General features: G+C 43.8%; 1 protein-coding gene across 1 annotated transcript in view; it reads right to left on the reverse strand.

The window, feature by feature from the left end:
- Window positions 1-23,361, reverse strand: part of LOC116970746 (xanthine dehydrogenase/oxidase-like) — a 110,658-nt gene that overhangs the window by 82,990 nt on the left and 4,307 nt on the right. Inside the window, exons 3-7 of the mRNA XM_033017220.1 lie at window positions 16,061-16,230; window positions 10,389-10,465; window positions 8,013-8,095; window positions 6,528-6,744; window positions 2,456-2,673 (exon numbers count right to left, since the gene is read on the reverse strand). Coding sequence (XP_032873111.1) covers window positions 2,456-2,673; window positions 6,528-6,744; window positions 8,013-8,095; window positions 10,389-10,465; window positions 16,061-16,230 — 765 coding nt within the window. The remainder of the gene's footprint in view (window positions 1-2,455; window positions 2,674-6,527; window positions 6,745-8,012; window positions 8,096-10,388; window positions 10,466-16,060; window positions 16,231-23,361) is intronic.

Here is a 23,361-nt window from a genome sequence, read left to right on the forward strand (position 1 = left end):
GGATGTCAGGACTGTCTTATGAAGAAAGACTGGATAGACTTGGTTTATACTCTCTAGAATTTAGGAGATTGAGAGGGGATCTTATAGAAACTTACAAAATTCTTAAGGGGTTGGACAGGCTAGATGCAGGAAGATTGCTCCCGATGTTGGGGAAGTCCAGGACAAGGGGTCACAGCTTAAGGATAAGGGGGAAATCCTTTAAAACCGAGATGAGAAGAACTTTTTTCACACAGAGAGTGGTGAATCTCTGGAACTCCCTGCCACAGAGGGTAGTCGAGGCCAGTTCATTGGCTATATTTAAGAGGGAGTTAGATGTGGCCCTTGTGGCTAAGGGGATCAGAGGGTATGGAGAGAAGGCAGGTACGGGATACTGAGTTGGATGATCAGCCATGATCATATTGAATGGCGGTGCAGGCTCGAAGGGCCGAATGGCCTACTCCTGCACCTAATTTCTATGTTTCTATGTTTCTATGTACCTGTAAGCCAACTTTCAGTGACTGGTGTACAAGGACGCCCAGATCTCGCTGCACCTCCCCCTTACCTAACCTAACCCCATTGAGATAATAATCTGCCCCCTTGTTTTTGCAACCAAAGTGGATAACCTCACATGTATCTATATTATCCTGCATCTGCCATGCATCTGCCCACTCACTCAACCTGTCCAGGTCACCCTGCAACCTCCTAACATCCTCTTCACAGTTCACATTGCCACCCAGCTTTGTGTCATCCGCAAACTTGCTAATGTTGCTCCTAATTCCCTCTTCCAAATCATTAATATATATGGTAAACAATATGAAATTGGCTTTGTGTGTGCTTGAAATCATTGGACAGGCCAGAAAAGAGGAAAGTGCTGAATAGGCAGCTATAAATAAGGTTAGGTGACAAGCGAAGAACAAGACATATGCAATATAACGGACAGAAAAAGCAGAAGGTTCAAGTATTAAGCAACAGAGATAGAAGCATAGAAAATCGTTCCTGCTTTCTCCCGATCTCCCTTGATTACGTTAGCTCTAACAGCTAAATCTAACTCTCTCATGAAAATACCCAGTGATGGGCTAAAGAATTCCACAGATTCACAACTCTTTGGGTGGAAAAGTTTTTCCTCATCTCAGTCCTAAATGGCCTACCCCATATTCTTAAACTGTGACCCCTGGTTCTGGAATCCACCAACACCGGGAACATATTATCCTGCATATAGCCTGTCCAATCCCTTAAGAGTTGTATATGTTTCTATAAGATACCCTCTCATCCTTCTAAATTCCAGTGAATACAAGCCCAGTCGACCCATTCTTTCATCATATGACAGTCCCGCCATCCTGGGAATTAACTTAGTGAACCTACGCTGCACTCCCACGACAGGGCAACTCTGATTGCATGAGAGGGACAAATACAAACAAATAAACAGCGTAATAAGCCTGACAAATGCAATCTGGGCAGAAAACAGATCATGAAAATGTATTAAATCGTCGTGAGATTGGTGCTCCAAAGATACTCCAAACATTAATTAATCTCCTGCTCTGTAACTTTGCTAATTCAATGTCGGTGGGGGCGCTGCAAGCCGGCGACGTGCCTACAGCTTGTTAGGTTTTTTTTCCAACTTTTTAAATTTTTTGAGTATGTTTTAAAGTGTGTTTTTAATGTTTCTTTGTGTGTCTTGTGTGGGGGGGGGGGGTGATGGGGAAACCGTTTTCCAGGTCGCCTCCCCCGTGGCCTAACAACGAGGATCGGCGCGGCCTTTCCTGGAGACACACCCGGGGCTTCAGCGGCGGGCGCAGCGTGGACTCTCAGCATGGAGCGGGTGAGCCCTCGCTGGAGGGGAGCGCTCCGTTTCGCTGGCCCGTGGCAGCCGGCAGCCTGAAGCCGCGGTCTACCGAGCTCCAGCTGGCGCGGCGTCCGTAGCCCGGGATCCCTCGTGGGGGGACCCGGGAGAAGAAGAAGCTCCATCGGCCGGCACGCAGCCTACTTCTACCGCGGGCGCGGCATGGACTTACCATCACCCCTGGAGGGGAGCTCCGACCGCCGGCCCTGCGGTCTACGGTGCTTCTGGCTGCGGCGCGGCGGGGACTTTAAATCTAACCTAAAGCCGCGGTCTCCGGTGGGGAAGAGCCGACTCTGGACTTACCTAGACTTTTACCTTGTCTGCACATCTGGACGCCCCCAGCGATGGCTGCGGAGGGTTGAGGTTCCGACCACGGGGGAAAATGGAGGAGGACTGGCCAATTTCTGTGCCTTCCACCAGTGATGAATGCTGTGGTGGATGTTTGTGTTAAATCTTTATTGTGTATTGTGTGTTCTTTATCATTGTACCGCTGCTGACAAATTCATTTCACTTGTACTTTATGTGCAATGTGAAGAATAAAACTGTATTGTATATTGTATTATTGTACGTGACCAACTTACAAAGGACGAGCATCCTTGTCGAAAATATATATACTCTGACAAAACCAATACTTACATTTCGCACAGGACTGTTAGCAATTTTCAGCAGGTGACTTGCTATAACGTTGTAGGATGGTGATTGGGCAGAATATTGTTTCAAATAGTCAATCAGTAAATTCAGGCTGACATTGGAAGACACTTTCAGGCCACTTGGTTCCATTGTGACCATGTAAAGGTCAGGGATTCCTTTCACATCAATGAAAATTTTGTACGGTCCATCTTTCTTGAAAACACCTAGGAGAAAATTATCAGAATTATTCTAAACTCTTTGAAATGGTTTGGCCTTTCAGAAAAATTATGATGGGGATAGGGTCTTCAAAAAAAATAAATAAAGAGGCAGAATCTGTGGGCTGTTTGGAATACGTGGCTGAAGTCTATGAAGTTCACCAGATGGTCTGAATTAGGTCAGATAATTGACCTTCTTATCTATTTCTTTGTGGTCAAAAAGGCTTTTGGCACATTGGCCTTCATCAATCAAAGTAATAAGTATTAAAGTTGGAAGGTCATGTTGCAGTTGTAGACATATTTAGAGTATTGAGTTCAGTTCTGGGCACCATGGTATAGGAAAGATGTTGTCAAGCTGGAAAGGGTACAGGCAAGATTTTCGAGGATGTTACCAGGACTGGAGGGTCGGAGCTATAGGGAAAGGTTGAGTAGGCTATTCTATGGAGCGCAGGAGGATGAGGGGTGATCTAATAGAGATGTATAAAATCATGCCCATAGTAGGTGAATCGAGAACCAGAGGACATGCGTTTAAGGTGAAGGGAAACAATTTAATAGGAATCTAATAATAATAATAATAATAATAATAATAATAATAATAATAATAATAATAATAATGATAATAATAATAATAATAATAATAATAATAAATACTTTATTGATCCCCTCAGGGAAATTCAGATGTCCAGAAGCTCCCAACCAACAAACCCACAGATTCAAAACGAACGCAGACAGAAAATACATAGAATACAGTGTGGACACTACCTGAGAGCAATAAATACTTTAAAAGACCAATAATTAAGTTAAAAATTAAAATTGCAAAATGCATCCCCCTACAGCCTAGCGGTCCGAATTATAAAATCTAATGGCTGCAGGGGTGAAGGATCTCCTGAACCGCTCCGTTCTACAGGGCAGGGAGAGGAGCCGGTTGTTGTTCCGAGTGCTCTTTTGACTCTCCAGAATTACATGGAGGGGATGCCCGGGGTTTTTCAAGGGCTAACTTTTTCACGCAAAGGGTGGGGGGGTGTATGGAACAAGCTGCCAGAGGAGGGAGTTGAGGCTGGGACTATCCCATCATTTAAGAAACAATTAGACAGGCACATGGATAGGACTTGGGGATAGGTAGGACTAGTGTAGCTGGGACATGTTGGCCGATGTGGGCAAGTTGGGCCGAAGGGCCTGTTTCCACACTGTTTGACTGTAGGACTATTAAATGGAAACTATGTTACAGGACTCTGGTCAGGATACTGAGAGAAACTTGTCTTTAGCATTTTGAGGTTATTCCAGACTGGTCTACCCCCTTGCTTGTCAAGAGTCAAGAGTGTTATATTGTCATAGGTCTCAATAACGGAACAATTAAATTCTTACTTGCAGCAGCACAACAGATATGTAAGCATAGTACTCTGTAAAACCCTTAACAAAAAAAATGTTCAGTATGTAATTACTAATGTTAATCCATAATTAAATGACACTTTGTCTCTCACTTGGTTCCAGATATAGAAACATAGAAAAAAATAGGTGCAGGAGTAGGCCATTCGGCCCTTTGAGCCAGCACTGCCATTCAATATGATCATGGCTGATCATCCCCAATCAGTACCCCGTTCTGAAAGGCATCGGCAGAATGAATGTAGAATGGAGGTTGTGGCCATGCAGCTCAGATTTTAGCAGAGAACAAAAGACTACCCTCAGTCTTCTCATTACGTACCTGAAGAATATTTATCATCATCCTATATTGTCAGCTAATCAGGATGTCAAACTAGAGGCCACAAGACAGGAGTCATCATGACAGTGGGGAAATGGGCCCTTTGGCGCAGCTTGTCCGTGCAGACTAAGATGGTCTAGACTGCTCTTTGAGACACGTCAGCACACGTGGGACATGTACGAATTGTTATTGACCAAGAGCAGTATGTATTTGAGAGCTTGACAAAACACCAGTGAAAATAGAAGGATGAGACATAGAACATGGTGCAGGACAGCACTAGAACAGGCTCTTTGGCCACAATGTCTACGCCCAAAATGATGCCACGGTGAACTAATTTCCTCTGCCTGCGTGCCTGTGACCAGTACCCCTCCACTCCTTGTCATGTACTCATTTAAAAGCCTTTTAATGCCATTATCGTATAAGCTTCCACCACTTCCCCCCCCCCCACACCACACATGGCATATTCCAGGCATCCACCACTCTCTGTGTAAAAAATACGTTCCCCGTACATCTCCTTTAAACTAACCCACTCTGACAATAAAGCTGCGCCCTCTAGGAGTTGACAGTGTCATCTTGGGAAAAAGGTTCTGATTTTCTGCTCTACCTCCTCCTCTCATCATGTTACAGATTTCTATCAGATAATCTAGAGGATTATCACATTAAGGGAGTTGATCAAAAAATAAAGCAAAAGTATTAGAATTAGAAACTAGATCCTATCGTTGCCTGAATCACGATCGTGGATATGTGGAACAACTTTCCATTTTAAGTAGATGACAATCTCCAACTTTTAAAGAGCTGCAGATACAGGGACTCCCTGAGGTCACAAACAACCTGATTCATGGAAATCACAGAGTTTACACAAATTTCTCCCCACATTTTTAAAGCGAGTAATGGTAATAATATAATGTTTCATTGTATTTGTTTACGACTGGCTACAGCATATATTCCACATTTAATTATGGGTGGAGTTAGGGTGATTATTTCATGAAATGGAAAAATTATAACAGGTATATGTAGAACGAAATAATATGAGTAGCTTTCGAAAACAAACATTTTTCACCTTCGGAGAAATCGGCTTAGACATCTTCAAAGAAGAAGTCAGTACATCTTCAAAGAAAGGAATTTATATGATAAAATGCTGGAGTTGTTGGAAACTAAAATCATATATGTGGTTCATATTCATCAAGAGTTTAAGTAAAGATAGACACAAAATGCTGGAGTAACTCAGCGGGACAGGCAGCATCTCTGTAGAGAAGGAATGGGTGACATTTTAGGGTCGAGACCCTTCTTCAGATCTGAAACGTCACCATTGCTTCTTTCCAGAGATGCTGCCTGTCTCGCTGAGTTACTCCAGCAATTTGCGTCCATCTTCGATTTAAACCAGAATCTGCAGTTCTTTCGTACACAAAGATGTGACGTAACATTACTGACAGTGTATACTGTACTTGGTCCTGGGGGGGAAAAGACAGATTTACCGGACTGAATGGTTTCTCCACATTTGCTTCGGGGAAATGTGTCAACCAGGTGTACAAATTAATGAATAAGTTTATTGGCCAAGTATTCACATACAAGGAATTTGCCTTGGTGCTCCGCCCACAAGTGACAACATGACATACAGTTAGGAATGACACATAAAACATTGAACATTAAATGGCACAGCAGGTACAGCTACTGCCTCACAGCTCTCCAATTTTGGAGAATCCAAGCAACTCCAGCTCTGTCCATGTGGAATTTACACATTCTCCTGGAGCCACATAGGTTTCCAATAGTTGCCCTCGTTTCCTTACACATCCCAAAGACACGCTGATTATTTAGATACTGTAAATTGCCTCTTGCGTAGTGGGGTTGAGTGTAAGCAGATGCTGGGAGAACCAGAGAGAAAATGTAATGGCAGAATAGACTTGATGGGCCGAATGGTCTAATTCTGCTCTATCACTTATGAACGTATGAAATATGAATCTTGGGAATGCTTCCAGAGCCGATACAGATCCAGTGGGCGAAGAGGCTTCCTCTGTGTTGTAAAAAACCCATGTAATTGGCAGAGAAACACATGCTGATATTTTGTCTACAGTATGGTTTTTTTTCCAGTAAATTATGGGAAGAAACAAGAGTACAAACATTAGTAAAGACAGAGCTATAGTTTTGTTTCGGTCTACTCAGATACCTTTGGCAGTGTCTCCGTGAACAAGTTTGACAGCATCTTCAGAATGTTCTCGCAATAACAGATACAGGTCCGTTAGCGAGTGGGGTTGGTACCACTTTATTGCTTTGGATGCGAAGAGCAGGCCAGCTGTGTTCATCGCTGCACCAGTACAACGTCCATCTATCTTCAAATGGCCCCGCTTACAGAGTTTCATTGTCTTGGAACAAAGCTTTATGTCCTTGAAACACAAATGCACAAAATAAAAACATATTTTAAACTGTAGAAGCTGTCAACAATTTCTATAATACTCCTTTTATTACTTCAAACAACCTGTGGTGCAGCAGTAGTTGCTGCCTTATAGTGCAAGAGACCCGGGTTCGATCTTGACTGTGGGTGCTGTCTATACGGAGTTTGTACGTTCTCCCCATGACAGTGTGTGTTTACCCCGCGGAGAAAGTGCTCCAGTTTCATCCCACATTCCAAAAGATGAACATGTTTGTGGGCTAATTGGCTTTGGTAAAAAACAATTATCCCTAGTGTATAGGAAAGTGTTAGTATACGAGGATCGGTGGTCGGCACAGACTCAGTGGGCCGAAGGGCCTGTTTCCATGCTGTATCTCTAAACTAATACTGAACTAAACTAAAAATCACCAGGACTGATTTGGCTGTTCCAAATTCTGGACAAGGCCAGTTTTGTCAAAAAAATGCCCTGGTATAGAAACCGACTTTTCAAAAATGACATCTTATCTCCAAAGATGTATTATTAGTAAATCATTCCATTCTTTTTTTTATCTTGACATTTGTGGGGTTTTTTTCCTCTTTCTCTCTTACTTCCTATCTTTAAAAAAAAACTAGAAGCAGAACCAATCCACAATTGATAATATTAATAATGTACGACTGATATACATGAAATGTTTATAAAATGTGTTTGCTTCTAATAAATAAATAAATAAAAACAATTTAAAAAATATGACCTCTTATAAGCGTCTCAAAGTGAATTGCATATAAATGTCGAGAGTCAAGAGTGTTTTATTGTCATATGTCCCAGATAGAACAATGAAATGCTTACTTACAGCAGCAAAACAGAATATGGAAACATAGTACACTGTAAACAATATAATTAATAAGAAAAAATATTCAATGCACATACATACGTACACATAAAAAACTGACAAACAATAATAGTGCAGTAATAACAATATGATATGATAAAACTTTCTTTATCCCAGGAGGGAAATTGACACAAGACACATGTAATTTGTGTGTGTGGGGGGGGGGGTTATAGGGGAGTCAGTCAACCCCATGAAAGAAGGAGGAGGAGGAGTTGTACAGTTTGATAGCCAGAGGGACAAAGGATCTCCTGTGGCGTTCTGTGCTGCATCTTGGTGGAACCAGTGTGTTGCTGAAGGTGCTCCTCAGGTTGACCAGTGTAACAATAATAGTCTATGTTTATTTGGGGGTTATTTGGAGGTTGTCGTGTATTGGTTGTAATGTATTGATTTCTACCTCAATATCGACAAAGAATCCTTGTTGCCAGTTGTTTGAATCCTTTACAAAAGACTTCATGGCATCTAGAATAGGACGATACCCTGGATTTATGAGAGAGATAACAACAAGTTAGCAAATTGAATTGGCGGTCCAATTAGTTTTATTTTTATTCCAATACTAGTTACTAGTGGAAGAAATTGAACTTGCAGAAGAAAGATGAGAAAAAGATCCAAAGAGCAGCAGTTCCACTCATCCCAACTTGTCATCCCAAATAACAAAGTGTTGAAGTAATTCAGTGGTTCAGGCAGCATCTCTGGAAGACATGGATATGCAACATGTCCAGTGGGGACCTTTCCTCACACTCATTGAAGTGAGAGGGAAAAGCTGAGAAAAAAGAGTGGGGTGGGGTGGGACGTTTGGCAAGTGACAGGTTAAAACACTTTGTGGGCATCGCGACTCTCGTCAGCAACGGACTCTGCAGTCCGTCTGCATTTTTTATTATTTTATGTCTATGTTTTTATGTAGTTTTTGTTATTTTTTGTTGGGGTATGTGTGTGGGGGGGTGGGGGTGGGGTGGGAGGGAGGGGGTAACTTTTAAATCTCTCCCTGCACGGGAGACCCGACCTTTTCTTTGTCGGGTCTCCGTTGTCGTTGGGGCTGCAACAAGGAGCGGCCTCCAACAGGAAGACCGGGGGCTCTGGTGCCGACTACTCACCTCACCTCACCGTCGCGGAGCTGGCCGAGTCCAGAGCGGGTGGAGCTGTGGTGGACGCTGCTGCGGCCCGACCCCCGGAGATTCGGAGGCTGCAACTGCAGGTTTGGCGGACGGCACCGGGAGCCCGCGGGTACCTGGAGGGAGACCGCTTTTCAGGGCTTCCGCAACGGCGACTTCTCCCGCCCGAGTTGCGGGGTTGAAGAGCTCCTGGAGCGGGGCCTTACAGCACCGCCCCGCGCGGCTTGGAATGGCCGCGGGACTCTGCGAGCGCACGCCGGGGGCTCTAACATCAAGAACCCGGTGTGCGACCTTGCATCACCCGGCGTGGCTTTAATGGCCGCGGGACAATTCGCCATCGCCCGCCGGGGGCTTTGACTTTGACTTTGACTCTGACATCGGGGGGGAGAGTGCAGTGGAGAGATAAGTTTTTTTGGCCTTCCATCACAGCAATGTGATGGATGTTTATGTAAATTATGTTGTGTCTTGGGTCTATTTGTTTGTAATGTATGGCTGCAGAAACGTCATTTCGTTTGGACCTCAAGGGGTCCAAATGACAATAAATTGAATCATAATCGTAATCGTAATCGTTAATACAGGTGAGGGAGGTTTTATTGGTAGCGTTCCAGCACTTAGTATCTTTCCTTGTAAACCTGCATCTGCAATTCGTTGTGTCTACTTGTATATCACATTCATTTGTGCCTCATCTAACCTCTACTGTTTACCAAACATCAGTCATTTGAATTACTGTACTGATCTGAAGTTCTCATAGAAACATAGAAAATAGATGCAGGAGGAGGCCATTCGGCCCTTTGAGCCAGCACCGCCATTCATTGTGATCATGGCTGATCATCCCCAATCAATAACCCGTGCCTGACTTCTCCCCATATCCCTTGACTCCACTAGCCCCTAGAGCTCTATCTAACTCTCCCTTAAATCCATCCAGTGACTTGGCCTCCACTGCCCTCTGTGGCAGGGAATTTCACAAATTCACAACTCTCTGGGTGAAAAAGTTTTTTCTCACCTCAGTCTTAAATGGCCTCCCCTTTATTCTAAGACTGTGGCCCCTGGTTCTGGGAACATTTTTCCTGCATCTAGCTTGTCCAGTCCTTTTATAATTTTATGTTTCTATAAGATCAGTTGTGCAATTAGTTTAGTTTAGTTTACAGAATCAGGCTCTTCGGCTCACTGAATCCACGCCCACCAGTGATTCCCACACACTAACACTATCCTAAACACTAGGGACAATTACATTTTGAAGATCTCGGAGAAAATCCACGCAGGTCACAGGGAGAACATACAAACTCTGTACAGACAGCACCCCTAGTCGGGATCTAACCCGCTGAAAGCGCTGTAAGGCAGCAACTCTACCGCTACCATGATGAAGAGTTGTTTTGAACACAAGTGGTGACAGATTTGGAGAGATCTTTGCTGATGCACTTAACAACACGCAATATTAACTCAAGAGCAGCGTGAGGCACAAGGGCCGTGGTCACCTACAGCTACCAAGAGCTTCTAGAGAAGCTAGTTTGGTCCAGGACATCATATGAAGCAGTCTTCTCGCACAAATTCAAAAATATTGAGGTTAATGAAATTTTACACAAATTGTTTTTTGTCTAGCTTGCAAAAGCCAGTTCAATCGGCCAGATACATTCTGCCAAATCATTGACTATTCTACCAACCTGTACATCTGCAGACATTGCCATCAAAGTTATCCTCCACTTCCTGCAAACTAGGATTTGGGTCATTCTTCAAAAGCCTGGAGAAGAAAAAAGGAACAATACAACACAAAAAAATTAAACCCAGGTGCAAATTCAACATGTACCAAATCAACCAGTTAGTCATAGAGTCTGACAGTGTGGTAACAGCTTCGACTCAACTTGCCCACACCGACGGACATGTCCCATCTACACTTGTCCCACCTGCCTGCGTTTGGCCCATATGTTGTTGCTTATTTATTAAACCTATGTCTGTCCTGTTACATCCTTCACTATTACAGATAACCAAACCTTACATCCAGTGTCTCCACCCACTGATACATTCATAAAATATATCAATTATTTTGATGAGGGAATACGTTATACTTTGAAGTCTGTTAACTGCGATTTATAGTTGAAAGGAGGATGCAAAGTGAATTTACTAGAGAATAAAGTTATTGGAGAATATTCTGAGGGACAGGTTATTCAGGCATTTGGATGGGGATAGTCAGCATGGTTTTGTATGTGGGAGGTCGTGTCTCACAAATCTGATTGATACTTTTTTGAAGACGTGACCAGAAAGGTCGATGAGGGCAGAGCTGCAGATGTTGTGTACATGGATTACAGTAAGGCATTCGACAAGGTTCCACATGGTAGGCTGCTCTAGAAGGTTAGATCTCATGGGATCCAGGGAGAGATAGCTGAATGGATAGAAAATTGGCTTCATGGAAGGAAGCAGAGGGTGATAGTGGAAGTTGCTTCTCGGACTGGAGGCCTGTGACTAGTGGTGTGCCTCAGGGTTCAGTGCTGGGCCCGTTACTGTTTGTCATCTACATTAATAATTTGGATGAGAACATACAGGGCAAGATTAGCAAGTTTGCTGATGATACAAAAGTGGATGGTTTTGCAGATAGTGAAGATGGTTGTGAAAGATTGCAACAGGCCAGTACTGAAGGAGGAGAGAGAGAGAGAGACGGAGACAGAGAGCACCAAGCTACAATCTCTGTATCATGTGCTTTCAAAAAGGATAGCATCACATAAGGTAGTCAATTGTCAACAAGGGAAAACTGCTGAGGCCAGTGCTGAAGAAAGCAAAGTGCAAGTAAAAGCTGTTCGCTGTTGGCCTACACAAAACATCAGAAGGAAAGTAGCAATGTAGCAATGATACAAAATTTTGAGATTATAAAAATCGAGTCTGCAATTTATCCCATCAGATAAAGCATAAAAAGAAGTTTAATTTGACACCTAATTCACTTTCATATCTTCAGTATTAAAAATGTTATGGCCATTTTCATACTCGGAAATTAGCATCTTGTTCCCTATTGCTTTTCCATTGACAACACAAAAGCTGTGATCGAGGACAGTCAAAAGCCCATAACTTTCTTAAAAATCAAGAGAACTGAATGAAATTTTCAGTTATTATAGATTGAAGCATTCTGAAACAAATATAAAACATCTTACATGGATGACCTGAAATTAAAGCATATAATTAGTTAATTACCTAATTGTAGCTAATTACAAAATTGACCGTTGTGACGGAAATAGTAATAAACACCCAGACTGCCTTGAAAATTCAAAAATGTGATATTCTCAAGATCAGAACTTTAATATTATTGTATTATACGCTGTAAATCCGTAACAGATAGGTAAATAAATTACAATTTCCAGCAATAGACCAGGTCTTTTTGGAGAAGATCAGTTGCTAGCTGGTACATTGGCATATCATAATCAGTAGTAGCATCATACTCCTCAGATTGTAAACAATAAGCAACTCTGCACACCTTGTTTTTCCTCAATTTTTCAATTTTGGCATTGTAAACTACAGGTTTTTGCTCTTCAAACCACACATGACATGCCTTTCTGCCCACTACTTTCCCATTAAGAATGTCCTGCAGATTCCATTTCTTAAGAAAAGGATATTTTTAAAAAATAGCCTAAGTATCCAAATAACAAACTAATCCCATTCACACAAGAATTCACAATATAACATGATTTTTAAATCTCAGTCATGAATTTATATGCCAGATGGAAGGAATTTGTTTAATTCCCATAAATTAATCTAGAAATATCCACTCAATATAATTAAAATTATTTTTCTTTTGCACAATACATGGGACTAAAAATGATATTTAGTATAAAAATATTGACAATGGGTAAACAATAACACAAAATATAGACGATTTAGATGCTCTTATGACATGATCATCTTGCGAGTGGGTTTTTCTGTAACGCGATCGATTGGAACGTTGCATTTGCGATTAATTTGAACCCCATATCGGCAGGAAAAAAACTCCCGCTCCCTCCCCCCCCTCAAAGGTGCCAAAGTCGCGCACACGGCCAGTGGCAGAACTGCAGCGCCGCTGAAGGTAATTTTTGTAACATCGCTACTTTTAGGTATGTTAGTATGCAGATAATTGTAAATATCTGCACAGTAAGCAGCCGAGAGAGCAACACTGACACTATCTTCGGTTTAATAATAGCAAATGGAAGAGTTATACCAGGCACCAGCTTAACTTCCAATGGAATATTGTTACAGGAAGAACATTATGATACCAGAACCATTCAAGTGGACCACTATGTGATAATGGATTCAACTATTTGAGTTGCAACTGGGCAGGTTTACAGTGTAGCAGAGGACGCGGAAAAATGATCATATTCAAACATTCATCCAAACTTTTAGAGACAACTAATGATTGCACTCAGGGAAGCTTTCCCATGCTAATCAAATTCCCCAAATCAGATTTTCCACACTAACATACAAAATAAATATCAAAAATCTTACACCAATGATCATAAACCAAACCAAGAATTACAACTTGGTTTACTACCAATGATAACTGCACCAATAAGATCTGATATGAGCACCAAACTTACAAACTTACATTACAACTTACAAACATGGATGAAGAAAAATGTAAGGCTACACTTGATGCAAACAATTCTTCTGGTTGGTTGCTTGCATGTCAGTAGTACTAATGGGTTCAAGGTAATATGGGCGGATGGTTAGAATTCAGCCATGATTTCACAATACAGCAGAATAAGGTCGAGAGATTGACAGATGATCTCCTAATCTCACGTTATTTGTACCTTGGGATAAGCTTGGTAGCCCCTCCTATTTATTTCCCTTTAAAGGGCAGCACGGTGGTGCAGCGGTAGAGTTGCTGCCTTACAGCGCTTGCAGCGCCAGAGACCCAGGTTTGATCCTGGCTATGGGTGCTGTCTGTACGGAGTTTGTACGTTCTCCCCGTGACCTGCATGGGTTTTCTCTGAAATCTTCGGTTTCCTCCCACACTCCAAAGACGTGCGGGTTTGTAGGTTAATTGGCTTTGTAAATGTAAAAATTATCCCTAGTGTGTGTAGCATAGTGTTAATGTACGGGGATCGCTGGTCGGTGCGGACTCTGTGGGCCGAAGGACCTGTTTCCCCGCTGTATCTCTAAACTAAACGAAATTAAAAGCTGAAAAGTCTTGTTTCCCAACCTCTCCTCAGAACTCATCCTCAAGTAAAGAACTTGTTCTCTGTAATATGTCCAAGAATTTGATTGTGTTGACCCAAAACGTCACCCATTCCTTCTCTCCAGAGATGCTGCCTGCCCCGCTGAGCTACTCCAGCATTTTGTGTCTATCTTTGATTTAAACCCGCATCTGCAGTTACTTCGTACACAGTTTATTTTGCATGGTAGTTTCAAGGAACTCATGAGATCCTGGCACTTAATACTATGCAAACCTTTCTATGCATTATGATAAAAAATAATAAAAGCTACTTTTCATCTAGATTTTGCAAGCATCATTCAAATGCTTAGTATTAAACTAACCTTTTCAAACATTTAGCCTTTCTACTTCTATGGAAATGTTTAGCTTAGTTTACTGTCACGTTTACTGAGTTTTCTCACCTCAGTCTTAAATGACCTCCCCTTTATTCTAAGACTGTGGCCCCTGGTTCTAGACTCGCCCAACATTGGTAACATTTTTCCTGCATCTAGCTTGTCCAGTCCTTTTATAATTTTATATGTTTCTATAAGTATCCCCTCATCCTTCTAAACTCCAGTGAATACAAGCCTTTTCAATCTTTCCTCATATGACAGTCTCGCCATCCCAGGGATCAATCTCGTGAACCTATGCTGCACTGCCTCAATCACAAGGATGTCCTTCCTCAAATTAGGAGACCAAAACTGTACACAATTAGTAAAGAGAAAGCACGACTGACAAATCTGCCAGAGATCTTCAAGGATATAACAAGCAAAGTTGACAGAGGGCATCTTGCAGATGCATTGCATTTCTGGAAGGGATTTCAAGGCAACTGGTAACTCAGCAAGTTAGGCAGAATCCGTGGAAGGAAATGGAATCTACATTTTGAGTCGAGATGAAGTCTGAAGAAGGGTCCCAACCTGAAACATCTGACCTGCTGAGTTGAATTTGTGTTCATTAACTCTGACCTTCCAGGTCTCATAAGAATTTTGAAGATTTCAATAAGATGACCTTTCATGGATGTGAACATGGCATCACATGGGGAGCAACGACGAAGACACTACGCATGTCCACAGTGGCCCCGGTGTTCTCAGCCGCCGAGTACTGCGCCCCGGTCTGGTGCCGTAGCCCTCACGCCAAGAAGCTGGATGCTGCACTCAACAGCGCCCTGCGTACTGTCTCCGGATGCCTACGAGCCACCCCAGTAAACCAACTGGCCGTCCTCGCTGGCATCGCCCCGGCCAACAACAGACGAGAAGCAGCCACGCTGGCCCTCTCTCGAAAGGCACAGACCAGTGAATCCCACCTCCTCCATCAGATCGTCACAGAGACACCACGACGAGTGCGCCTCAAGTCACGGCGCCCCTTTGCCACGCAAGCCCAAGAGCTGCTCGGCACAACACCGGCTGACGCTTCTAAGGCCGCCTGGGTCAAGACGAGATGGAGAGACCAGTGGAAGTCAGCGGAACCATCTAGGCTACACCAGTACATCAATGACCCCATGGACATCCCTGGCCAGGACCTGCCCCGAGAGCAGTGGACAACCCTCAACCGCTTGAGGACAGGCATCGGACGCTATGGAGTAGCGATGAAGAGGTGGGGCCTCGTGGACAGCGCCCGCCTCCTGCGAGTGTGGGGACCCAACACAGACAGTAGAGCACACGGTCACCAGTTGCCCCAAACACTGGCCGCCGAATGGTGAACGAGGTCTGATTGGCCTGGACGATGACACGTTGGCCTGGCTTGCCTCAACGGAGCTGCAGGTCTAAAAGACTTACCACAGAAGAAGAAGAAGAAGAAGATGTGAACTTGCAAGTTAAGGCCAGCAGAGCCCAGGTGTTTTATATTTATTATATCAGTTCATAAGGTCATTAGTTCTCCGTGCAGAATTAGGCCATTCGGCCCATCAAGTCTACTCCGCCCTCAATCATGGCTGATCTATCTTTCCCTATCCACCCCGTTCTCCTGCCTTTGCCCCATAACCCCCGACGCCCTTACTAATCTGTCAATCTCCGCCTTAAAAATATCCTTTGACTTGGCCTCCACATCTGTCTGTAGCATAGTTATTCGGTTAACTAAGGATAATTAGAAAATCAATTTCCTGCAGCAAAATGTGCTTTGATGACACAACATGACCTACAAACCATGAAGGGTAATTGAAGTCACATATCCAAAATATTTAGTACCTACCCGTACATCTGCATGACAAAACCTGGACTGCAATATCCACACTGGCTTCCATTGTAATCAGCCAGACGCTGCTGGATTGGGTGTAAACCCTTCTTCACAGACCCCAGTGCCTCTATAGTGGTGACATTATGGTTCTTTAGTGACAGCAAGGATCCAATCGGGCACAAACACTGAAAAATGCAATAATATGACATAATATATAGTTTAGAAATAAATCCACATGAAAGGTTAAAAAAATGGTACAACATTTATTATTTGTATCCTAATATTTATTGCTGGAGTGCGTCATGCATAGAAATCAAAACCAGATGCGAAAACTCACAAAGCAGTTTTGAAGCCCATCTAGAGTGGGCGGCACAGTGGTGCAGTTCCAGCGCCAGAGACCCGGGTTCGATCCAGACCTTGGGTGCTGTCTGTGTGGAGTTTGCACGCTCTCCCTGCGACTGCGTGGGTTTTTAACCAGGCGCTCCGGTTTCCTCCTACATCCGTCAGCGGGTTTGTAGGCTGATTGGCCTCTGTAAATTACCCCGGGTGAGGAGTGGGATTACTAGTGTGAACGGGTGATCAGTGGTTGTCGATGGCTGGGTGGGCTCAAGACCAGTTTCCTTGCTCCAAACTAAGCTAACATAAACAGTTGTCATAGAGTTTTGTAGCATGGAAACAGGCCCTTCAGCCCAACTCATCTATAATGACAAAGTTATCTAGATAAGCTAGTCCGACTTACCTGCATCTGTTCCAAAGAGCGCAAAACCTTTTCTATCCACGTACCTGTCCAAGTGTCTTTTAAATGTCTTAATTATAGCTACCTTATCACTTCCTCTGTCAACTCGTCCCATATAGACCTCCAGGGGCGCCTGGGAGATCGCAGCCCTGCCGGGTCTGGGTTTTTTTCCATCTTTTTATTATTTTCATTGTTTGTTAAAAGTTTGTTTTAATTTACTTTGGTTTGTTTTATGTGGGGGGAGGGGGAGGGGATCTGGGGAAACTTTTTTTCAGGTTCCTACCTTCTCGGAGATGTGATCATTTTTCGGGTCACATTCTCCGGGCTCAGCGGCCTACCATCGCTGGAGCTGGAGGCCTCCTTGGACTGTCGTGAGCCCCACCGCGGGGCGCGGACTTAACATTGGAGCGGATCCCTTGCCTGGGATCGCTCCCACCGAAGCCTGCGGACTTACCATCAAGGGCTCGTAGTCTCGGGAGAGGCTGAGTCGGGAGCTCCAACTCCGCAGAAGGTTCGACCAGCCCCGATGCTGGAGCTGAACGCCTCGACGCGCAGGGCCCGAACGCCGCCGGCTACGGGAGTCAAGATCGTCCCATCAACGGGGGCTCGAGGCCCCCGTTCGAGGAAGAACAAAAGGAAGGACATCATCACAGTGAGGAATGTGTAGGAGTCACTGTGGTGGATGTTCATGTTAAAATGTGTTTTTGAGTCTGTTGCTTTTAATTGTTGACTGACCTGGCCAATAAAATTCCTCATATTTTGCAAAACATACTTGGCGAATAAAATCTGATTCTGATTCTGATATGCACCACTTTGTGTGAAAATGTTTATCCCTCACTTCCTTTTAAATCTTTCTCCTCTCACCTTAAACGTTTGCCTCTAGTTTGAGACTCTCTACCCGAGGGAAAGACCTATTCACCTTATGTATGCCCTTTCTGGTTTTATAAACCTCTCTAAGTTTATCCCTCAGCCTCCTACACTCTAGGAAAAACAATCAACACTATGTCTGAAGAAGGGTCTCGTCCCGACACGTCACCCATTCCTTCTCTATAGAGATGCTGCCTGGCCCACTGAGTTATTCCAACGTTTTGTGTCTAAGACTATTTAGTCTCTCCTTATAGCACAACACATCCAGATGCAGTAACATCCTTGTAAATCTTTTTTACACCTTAATACAGTTCTCAATGTTCTCCCCACCCTGCTTCATTCCCTCCCCTATTAGATTCCATTTCTAACCTATGCATGATGACACAGGATGAAGGAACTGATCAGGAACATGGAAAAGAGGCACAAATATCACCCCACTTCTCTTCATGGTAACATACAAAGTTCTGTATTTTTTAGCCTCCATAATACAATTCCATCATATAACCATCAAGGGCATGCTTGGGACCTCTGGTGTCTACAATAGCTCCTACTTCCCTGTGTTGTTGCTCATTCATGAATGGTGGCTTCACAGTTAATGGGCACAGCAATTGCGGCAGCTGGTATACAACAAGCCACTGTTTCAACAAAAAGATAAAATAATACAGAAAGTAAAGTCAGAAGATGTTTTCACAAAGGGGGCATTGATCCGAGCAAGATTTATTTTTGTAAATAGAAATATGCAGAACCACAACTCAAAAGCACAGAAGAGGCTGGGGAAACATTTTGCATTTAAGAAAGCACATTTTCATTTACAAAAATAAAAATTTATATTATTCAGATTCAAAATGGTGACTTGATTATTCCAGATTAAAAATTAAAGAAGAGCATTTTCTCTTTCTGTGTTTAACCTTTCTGACGGAGTGCGTCAGATACAAATTAAAGCAATATGCATATTGTTATTGCATATGTATATTCTTCCCAGTGCACTACTAATTATCTCTCTCAGTACAATTTTCATTAGAGAGTGCTCATGCTCACCACCTAGAACACCACAATAATTGCACTGTGGCACAAAACCAATGATTTCTGTTGTAAACAAATCTATTCCATATAAATTATTTATAATAAGTGTCACCACAGACTGGTGAAAAGGATTCGGAAAATGAATTTTGCATCAATGTAATCAATTCTAGACAAGAGGGTTTAACTTTTGGAACACCAGAACCTTTTTTCCCCGTTTTCAATTCAATGGAATCACAAACTCATTATTCAAGATCACCAAGTCGTCACATAATCTCCAAAATGGCCCAATACACACTTAGTGGGGTTAATAATAATTGCAGCAGCTTGTATGCCATGTGTAACTGCTCCAACAGAGAGGCATGGTGGCGCAGCGGTAGAGTTGCTGCCTTACAGCGGTGTAGTTGCTGCCTTACAGCGGTGTAGTTGCTGCCTTACAGCAGTACAGTTGCTGCCTTACAGCGGTGTAGTTGCTGCCTTACAGCGGTGTAGATGCTGTCTTACAGCGGTGTAGATGCTGCCTTACAGCGGTGTAGATGCTGCCTTACAGCGGTGTAGTTGTTACAGCGGTGTAGGTGCTGCCTTACAGCGGTGTAGATGTTACAGCGGTGTAGTTGTTACAGCGGTGTAGGTGCTGCCTTACAGCGGTGTAGTTGCTGCCTTACAGCGGTGTAGATGCTGCCTTACAGCGGTGTAGTTGCTGCCTTACAGCGGTGTAGTTGCTGCCTTACAGCGGTGTAGTTGCTGCCTTACAGCGGTGTAGATGCTGCCTTACAGCGGTGTAGTTGCTGCCTTACAGCGGTGTAGTTGCTGCCTTACAGCGGTGTAGTTGCTGCCTTACAGCGGTGTAGATGCTGCCTTACAGCGGTGTAGTTGCTGCCTTACAGCGGTGTAGATGCTGCCTTACAGCGGTGTAGTTGCTGCCTTACAGCGGTGTAGATGCTGCCTTACAGCGGTGTAGTTGCTGCCTTACAGCGGTGTAGATGCTGCCTTACAGCGGTGTAGTTGCTGCCTTACAGCGGTGTAGTTGCTGCCTTACAGCGGTGTAGATGTTACAGCGGTGTAGTTGCTGCCTTACAGCGGTGTAGTCGCTGCCTTACAGCGGTGTAGATGCTGCCTTACAGCGGTGTACGGTGTAGTTGCTGCCTTACAGCGGTGTAGATGCTGCCTTACAGCGGTGTAGATGCTGCCTTACAGCGGTGTAGTTGCTGCCTTACAGCGGTGTAGTTGCTGCCTTACAGCGGTGTACGGTGTAGTTGCTGCCTTACAGCGGTGTAGATGCTGCCTTACAGCGGTGTAGTTGCTGCCTTACAGCGGTGTAGATGCTGCCTTACAGCGGTGTAGTTGCTGCCTTACAGCGGTGTAGATGCTGCCTTACAGCGGTGTAGTTGCTGCCTTACAGCGGTGTAGTTGCTGCCTTACAGCGGTGTAGTTGCTGCCTTACAGCGGTGTAGTTGCTGCCTTACAGCGGTGTAGTTGCTGCCTTACAGCGGTGTAGATGTTACAGCGGTGTAGTTGCTGCCTTACAGCGGTGTAGTCGCTGCCTTACAGCGGTGTAGATGCTGCCTTACAGCGGTGTAGTTGCTGCCTTACAGCGGTGTACGGTGTAGTTGCTGCCTTACAGCGGTGTAGATGCTGCCTTACAGCAGTGTAGATGCTGCCTTACAGCGGTGTACGGTGTAGTTGCTGCCTTACAGCGGTGTAGATGCTGCCTTACAGCGGTGTAGATGCTGCCTTACAGCGGTGTAGATGCTGCCTTACAGCGGTGTAGATGCTGCCTTACAGCGGTGTAGTTGCTGCCTTACAGCGCCAGAGACCCGGATTCGATCCTGACAATGGGTGCTGGCTGTACGGAGTTTGTATGTTCTCCCCGTGACCTGCATGGGTTTTGTCCGGGATCTCCAGTTTCTTCCCACCTGTACTCCAAAGATGTACAGGCTTGTAGGTAAATGGGCTTGGTATAACTGTGAACTGTTGCTAGTGTGCAGGGATCGCTGGTCGGCGCAGACTCGATGGGCTAAAGAGCCTGTTTCCGCGCTGCATCTCTAAACTAAAATAAACTAAAAATAAAGGTCGAAAACAGGAGCAAGAGGGGATTGAGTTCACACAATTGGTCGCAACTGATCTTGCATAAGTGCTTAGTTGTAGTTGTAAACTGATTAACATGGTATTTGGGAATGTGCCAAGTGTCTGAAGGACATTGAAAATCTGAATCTAACAGTATAGGAGGCCATTCAGTCCAACATGCCCGAGGATGCTAGCTGCAAGAGCAATTCAATTAGTCACCCCTCCTGTACTTCTTTGGAGTGTGGGAAGAAACCGGTGGTCCCAGATGTAACCTAGGCAGGTCACGGGGAGAACGTACAAACTCCGTACACACAGCACCCGTGGTCAGGATCGAACCCTTATTTCTAGCGCTGTAAGGCAGCAACTCTACCACTGCCCAACCGTGCCTCTGGTGGCCTCTAGTGGCCAGCAATCTTCAATGGAATCTAAAAGTCTTGTGGAGCACGCGAGACCCATTATTGTAAATAAATAAAGTTTAACTTCTACCTCTGTATCTCCGGATCCTCTGTTTCTCTCATTTAAAAAGTCATATCTAAAGATTAGCCTCTTGTGCCTGCTCAATCATAAGAGCAGTGCTGAGCAACGATCCACCTCATTGAAGACCCTCAGACTTTCTCTAATCAGCTTCACTGGACTTTATCTTGCACTAAACATTATTCCCTCATGTGTCTGCACTCTGCGGTTGGCTCAACTGCAATCATCTATTGTCTTTCCGCTGACTGGTTAGCACGCATGTGATTTTTTCTATTACAAATCTCAAATTGTGGAATACAGAGGCAAATAAATAAATGACGGGTCTTTGTCCCAAACATTATGGAGGGCACTGTGATACCCAAAAATCTAAGATATCTTTATTTAATATATTGAGAGACTGAGCTCCACAACCTTCTTGGGCAACGAATTCCAAAGATTTGTTTCATTACGAAGAAATTAACTCTTTTCGCTGTCTTGAATTGTCAATCTGATTTTAATACTGTGATCCATTGTACTAGTAAACTCTACTTTGTTCCCTTTCCCCGCACACCCCCGTTCCCTGTGCCCTGAAAAAGTTACTTATAACTACTAAACAGGTTCGTTTCTTAATAAACAGACAACTCACAACCGTTTGGTAGACCAGTTCAAAACTTTACTTATTATCGGCCGATGGAGGGAGAACTCCAGTCAAGTGACCAATACAGACACTTCACCGTCCTCATCCACTTCCTCCAACAACAGAATTACATCGTATTATATAGTGTTTTTTTTGTCACCTTAGCACATTCCACAGACATTAGTCATGGTCAGAGGTACAGAGAATAAAGGTTTCAACAGAATGCATCACATCAAAGACATTTTGTCATATGGTACAAGATTTTTTCATATTAAAGACTTTGGCCATTTGTTAATACCCCTTAGATGAATCTAGTTTCCTCTCTGGTCACTTCCTCCCTCATAAACATTGGACACTTGGTGCAAGGCATTTTACATCAAAGAGATCAATCCAGCTTCTTCTCTGCTTCCTCTCTCATCACTTGGGAGACAAATGTTATAGTATTCATTATCTCAATACACAGCAACCCGAGGCAAACCTAAACGCCTTTCTGTATTATTCTACTGGAGAAAAGCCTAATTTGAGACTAAATATAAGCTGTAAGCTAGCCCAGGAACCAATTTAATATCTTCTTATATTTTTAACTGAATTCAGCCTTATCAGCCCCACCTGGACCCACGCCTATTGCTCCCCTCCCCTCCACCAACATTCCTTTCTCCAGCTTCATAATTCACAACACTTCAATCCTTTTTGTCTCACGCCTTCTCTCTTTGCAAAATTCCCCTCACATGTGTCAACCTAGTGCTTACCAGTCTTTGTCCTGCCCCTCCTGTTTCAGCTTTTTCCCCTTCCCCCACCATCACTCTAAAGGGTCACAACCTGAAACATCACCTATCCATGCTCTCCAAAGATGCTGCTTGATTCGCTGAGTTACTCCAGTACTTTGCATCTTTCTTCATACACCAGCACCTGCAGTTCCTTGTATCCTACTAGTCAGATACATTCACTCTGTCAAACCCTGTAAGAACTTTTGTATGCTTTAATGAGGTCACCTAGTATTTTTTATTTTTAAGTTGACCTTGGACCTCCAAAGTAGAATTTAATCTTTTATGTTAGTCTTACAGAATCATTATCTTAACAGGACAAAGAGTCTCTGCATGTGATCCAAGATGGCACCCAACGCAGGTAACTCTGTCACAGAAGTGGATCTGCAATCACGCATTACAATCACTCCATATTTAAATCTCTACTCCCAGCAACATTTCCTACTTCTATTCCTGTTATTCCCTTCATAGTGTATTTAGATTAGATTAGATTCGATTAGATTCGTTTATTGTCATTCAGACCTTTCGGTCTGAACGAAATGTTGTTTCCCTGCAGTCATACATATAATAAAAAATGACAAAAACACACAATCAACACAAATTTAACATCCACCACAGTGAGTTCACCAAACACCTCCTCACTGCGGTGGAAGGCAAAATCTTAAAGTCTCTGTCTCTTCCCTCTTTGTTCTCCCTCTGCGGCGAGGCGACGGTTCAATCTCCGCCGCCTCCGCCACAGCTCCGAGGCCGAGTCGGGTCTCCGCTGCTGCTG

The sequence above is a fragment of the Amblyraja radiata genome, chromosome 3 (genome assembly GCF_010909765.2).
Source record: "Amblyraja radiata isolate CabotCenter1 chromosome 3, sAmbRad1.1.pri, whole genome shotgun sequence".
Classification (NCBI taxonomy): Eukaryota; Metazoa; Chordata; class Chondrichthyes; order Rajiformes; family Rajidae; genus Amblyraja; species Amblyraja radiata.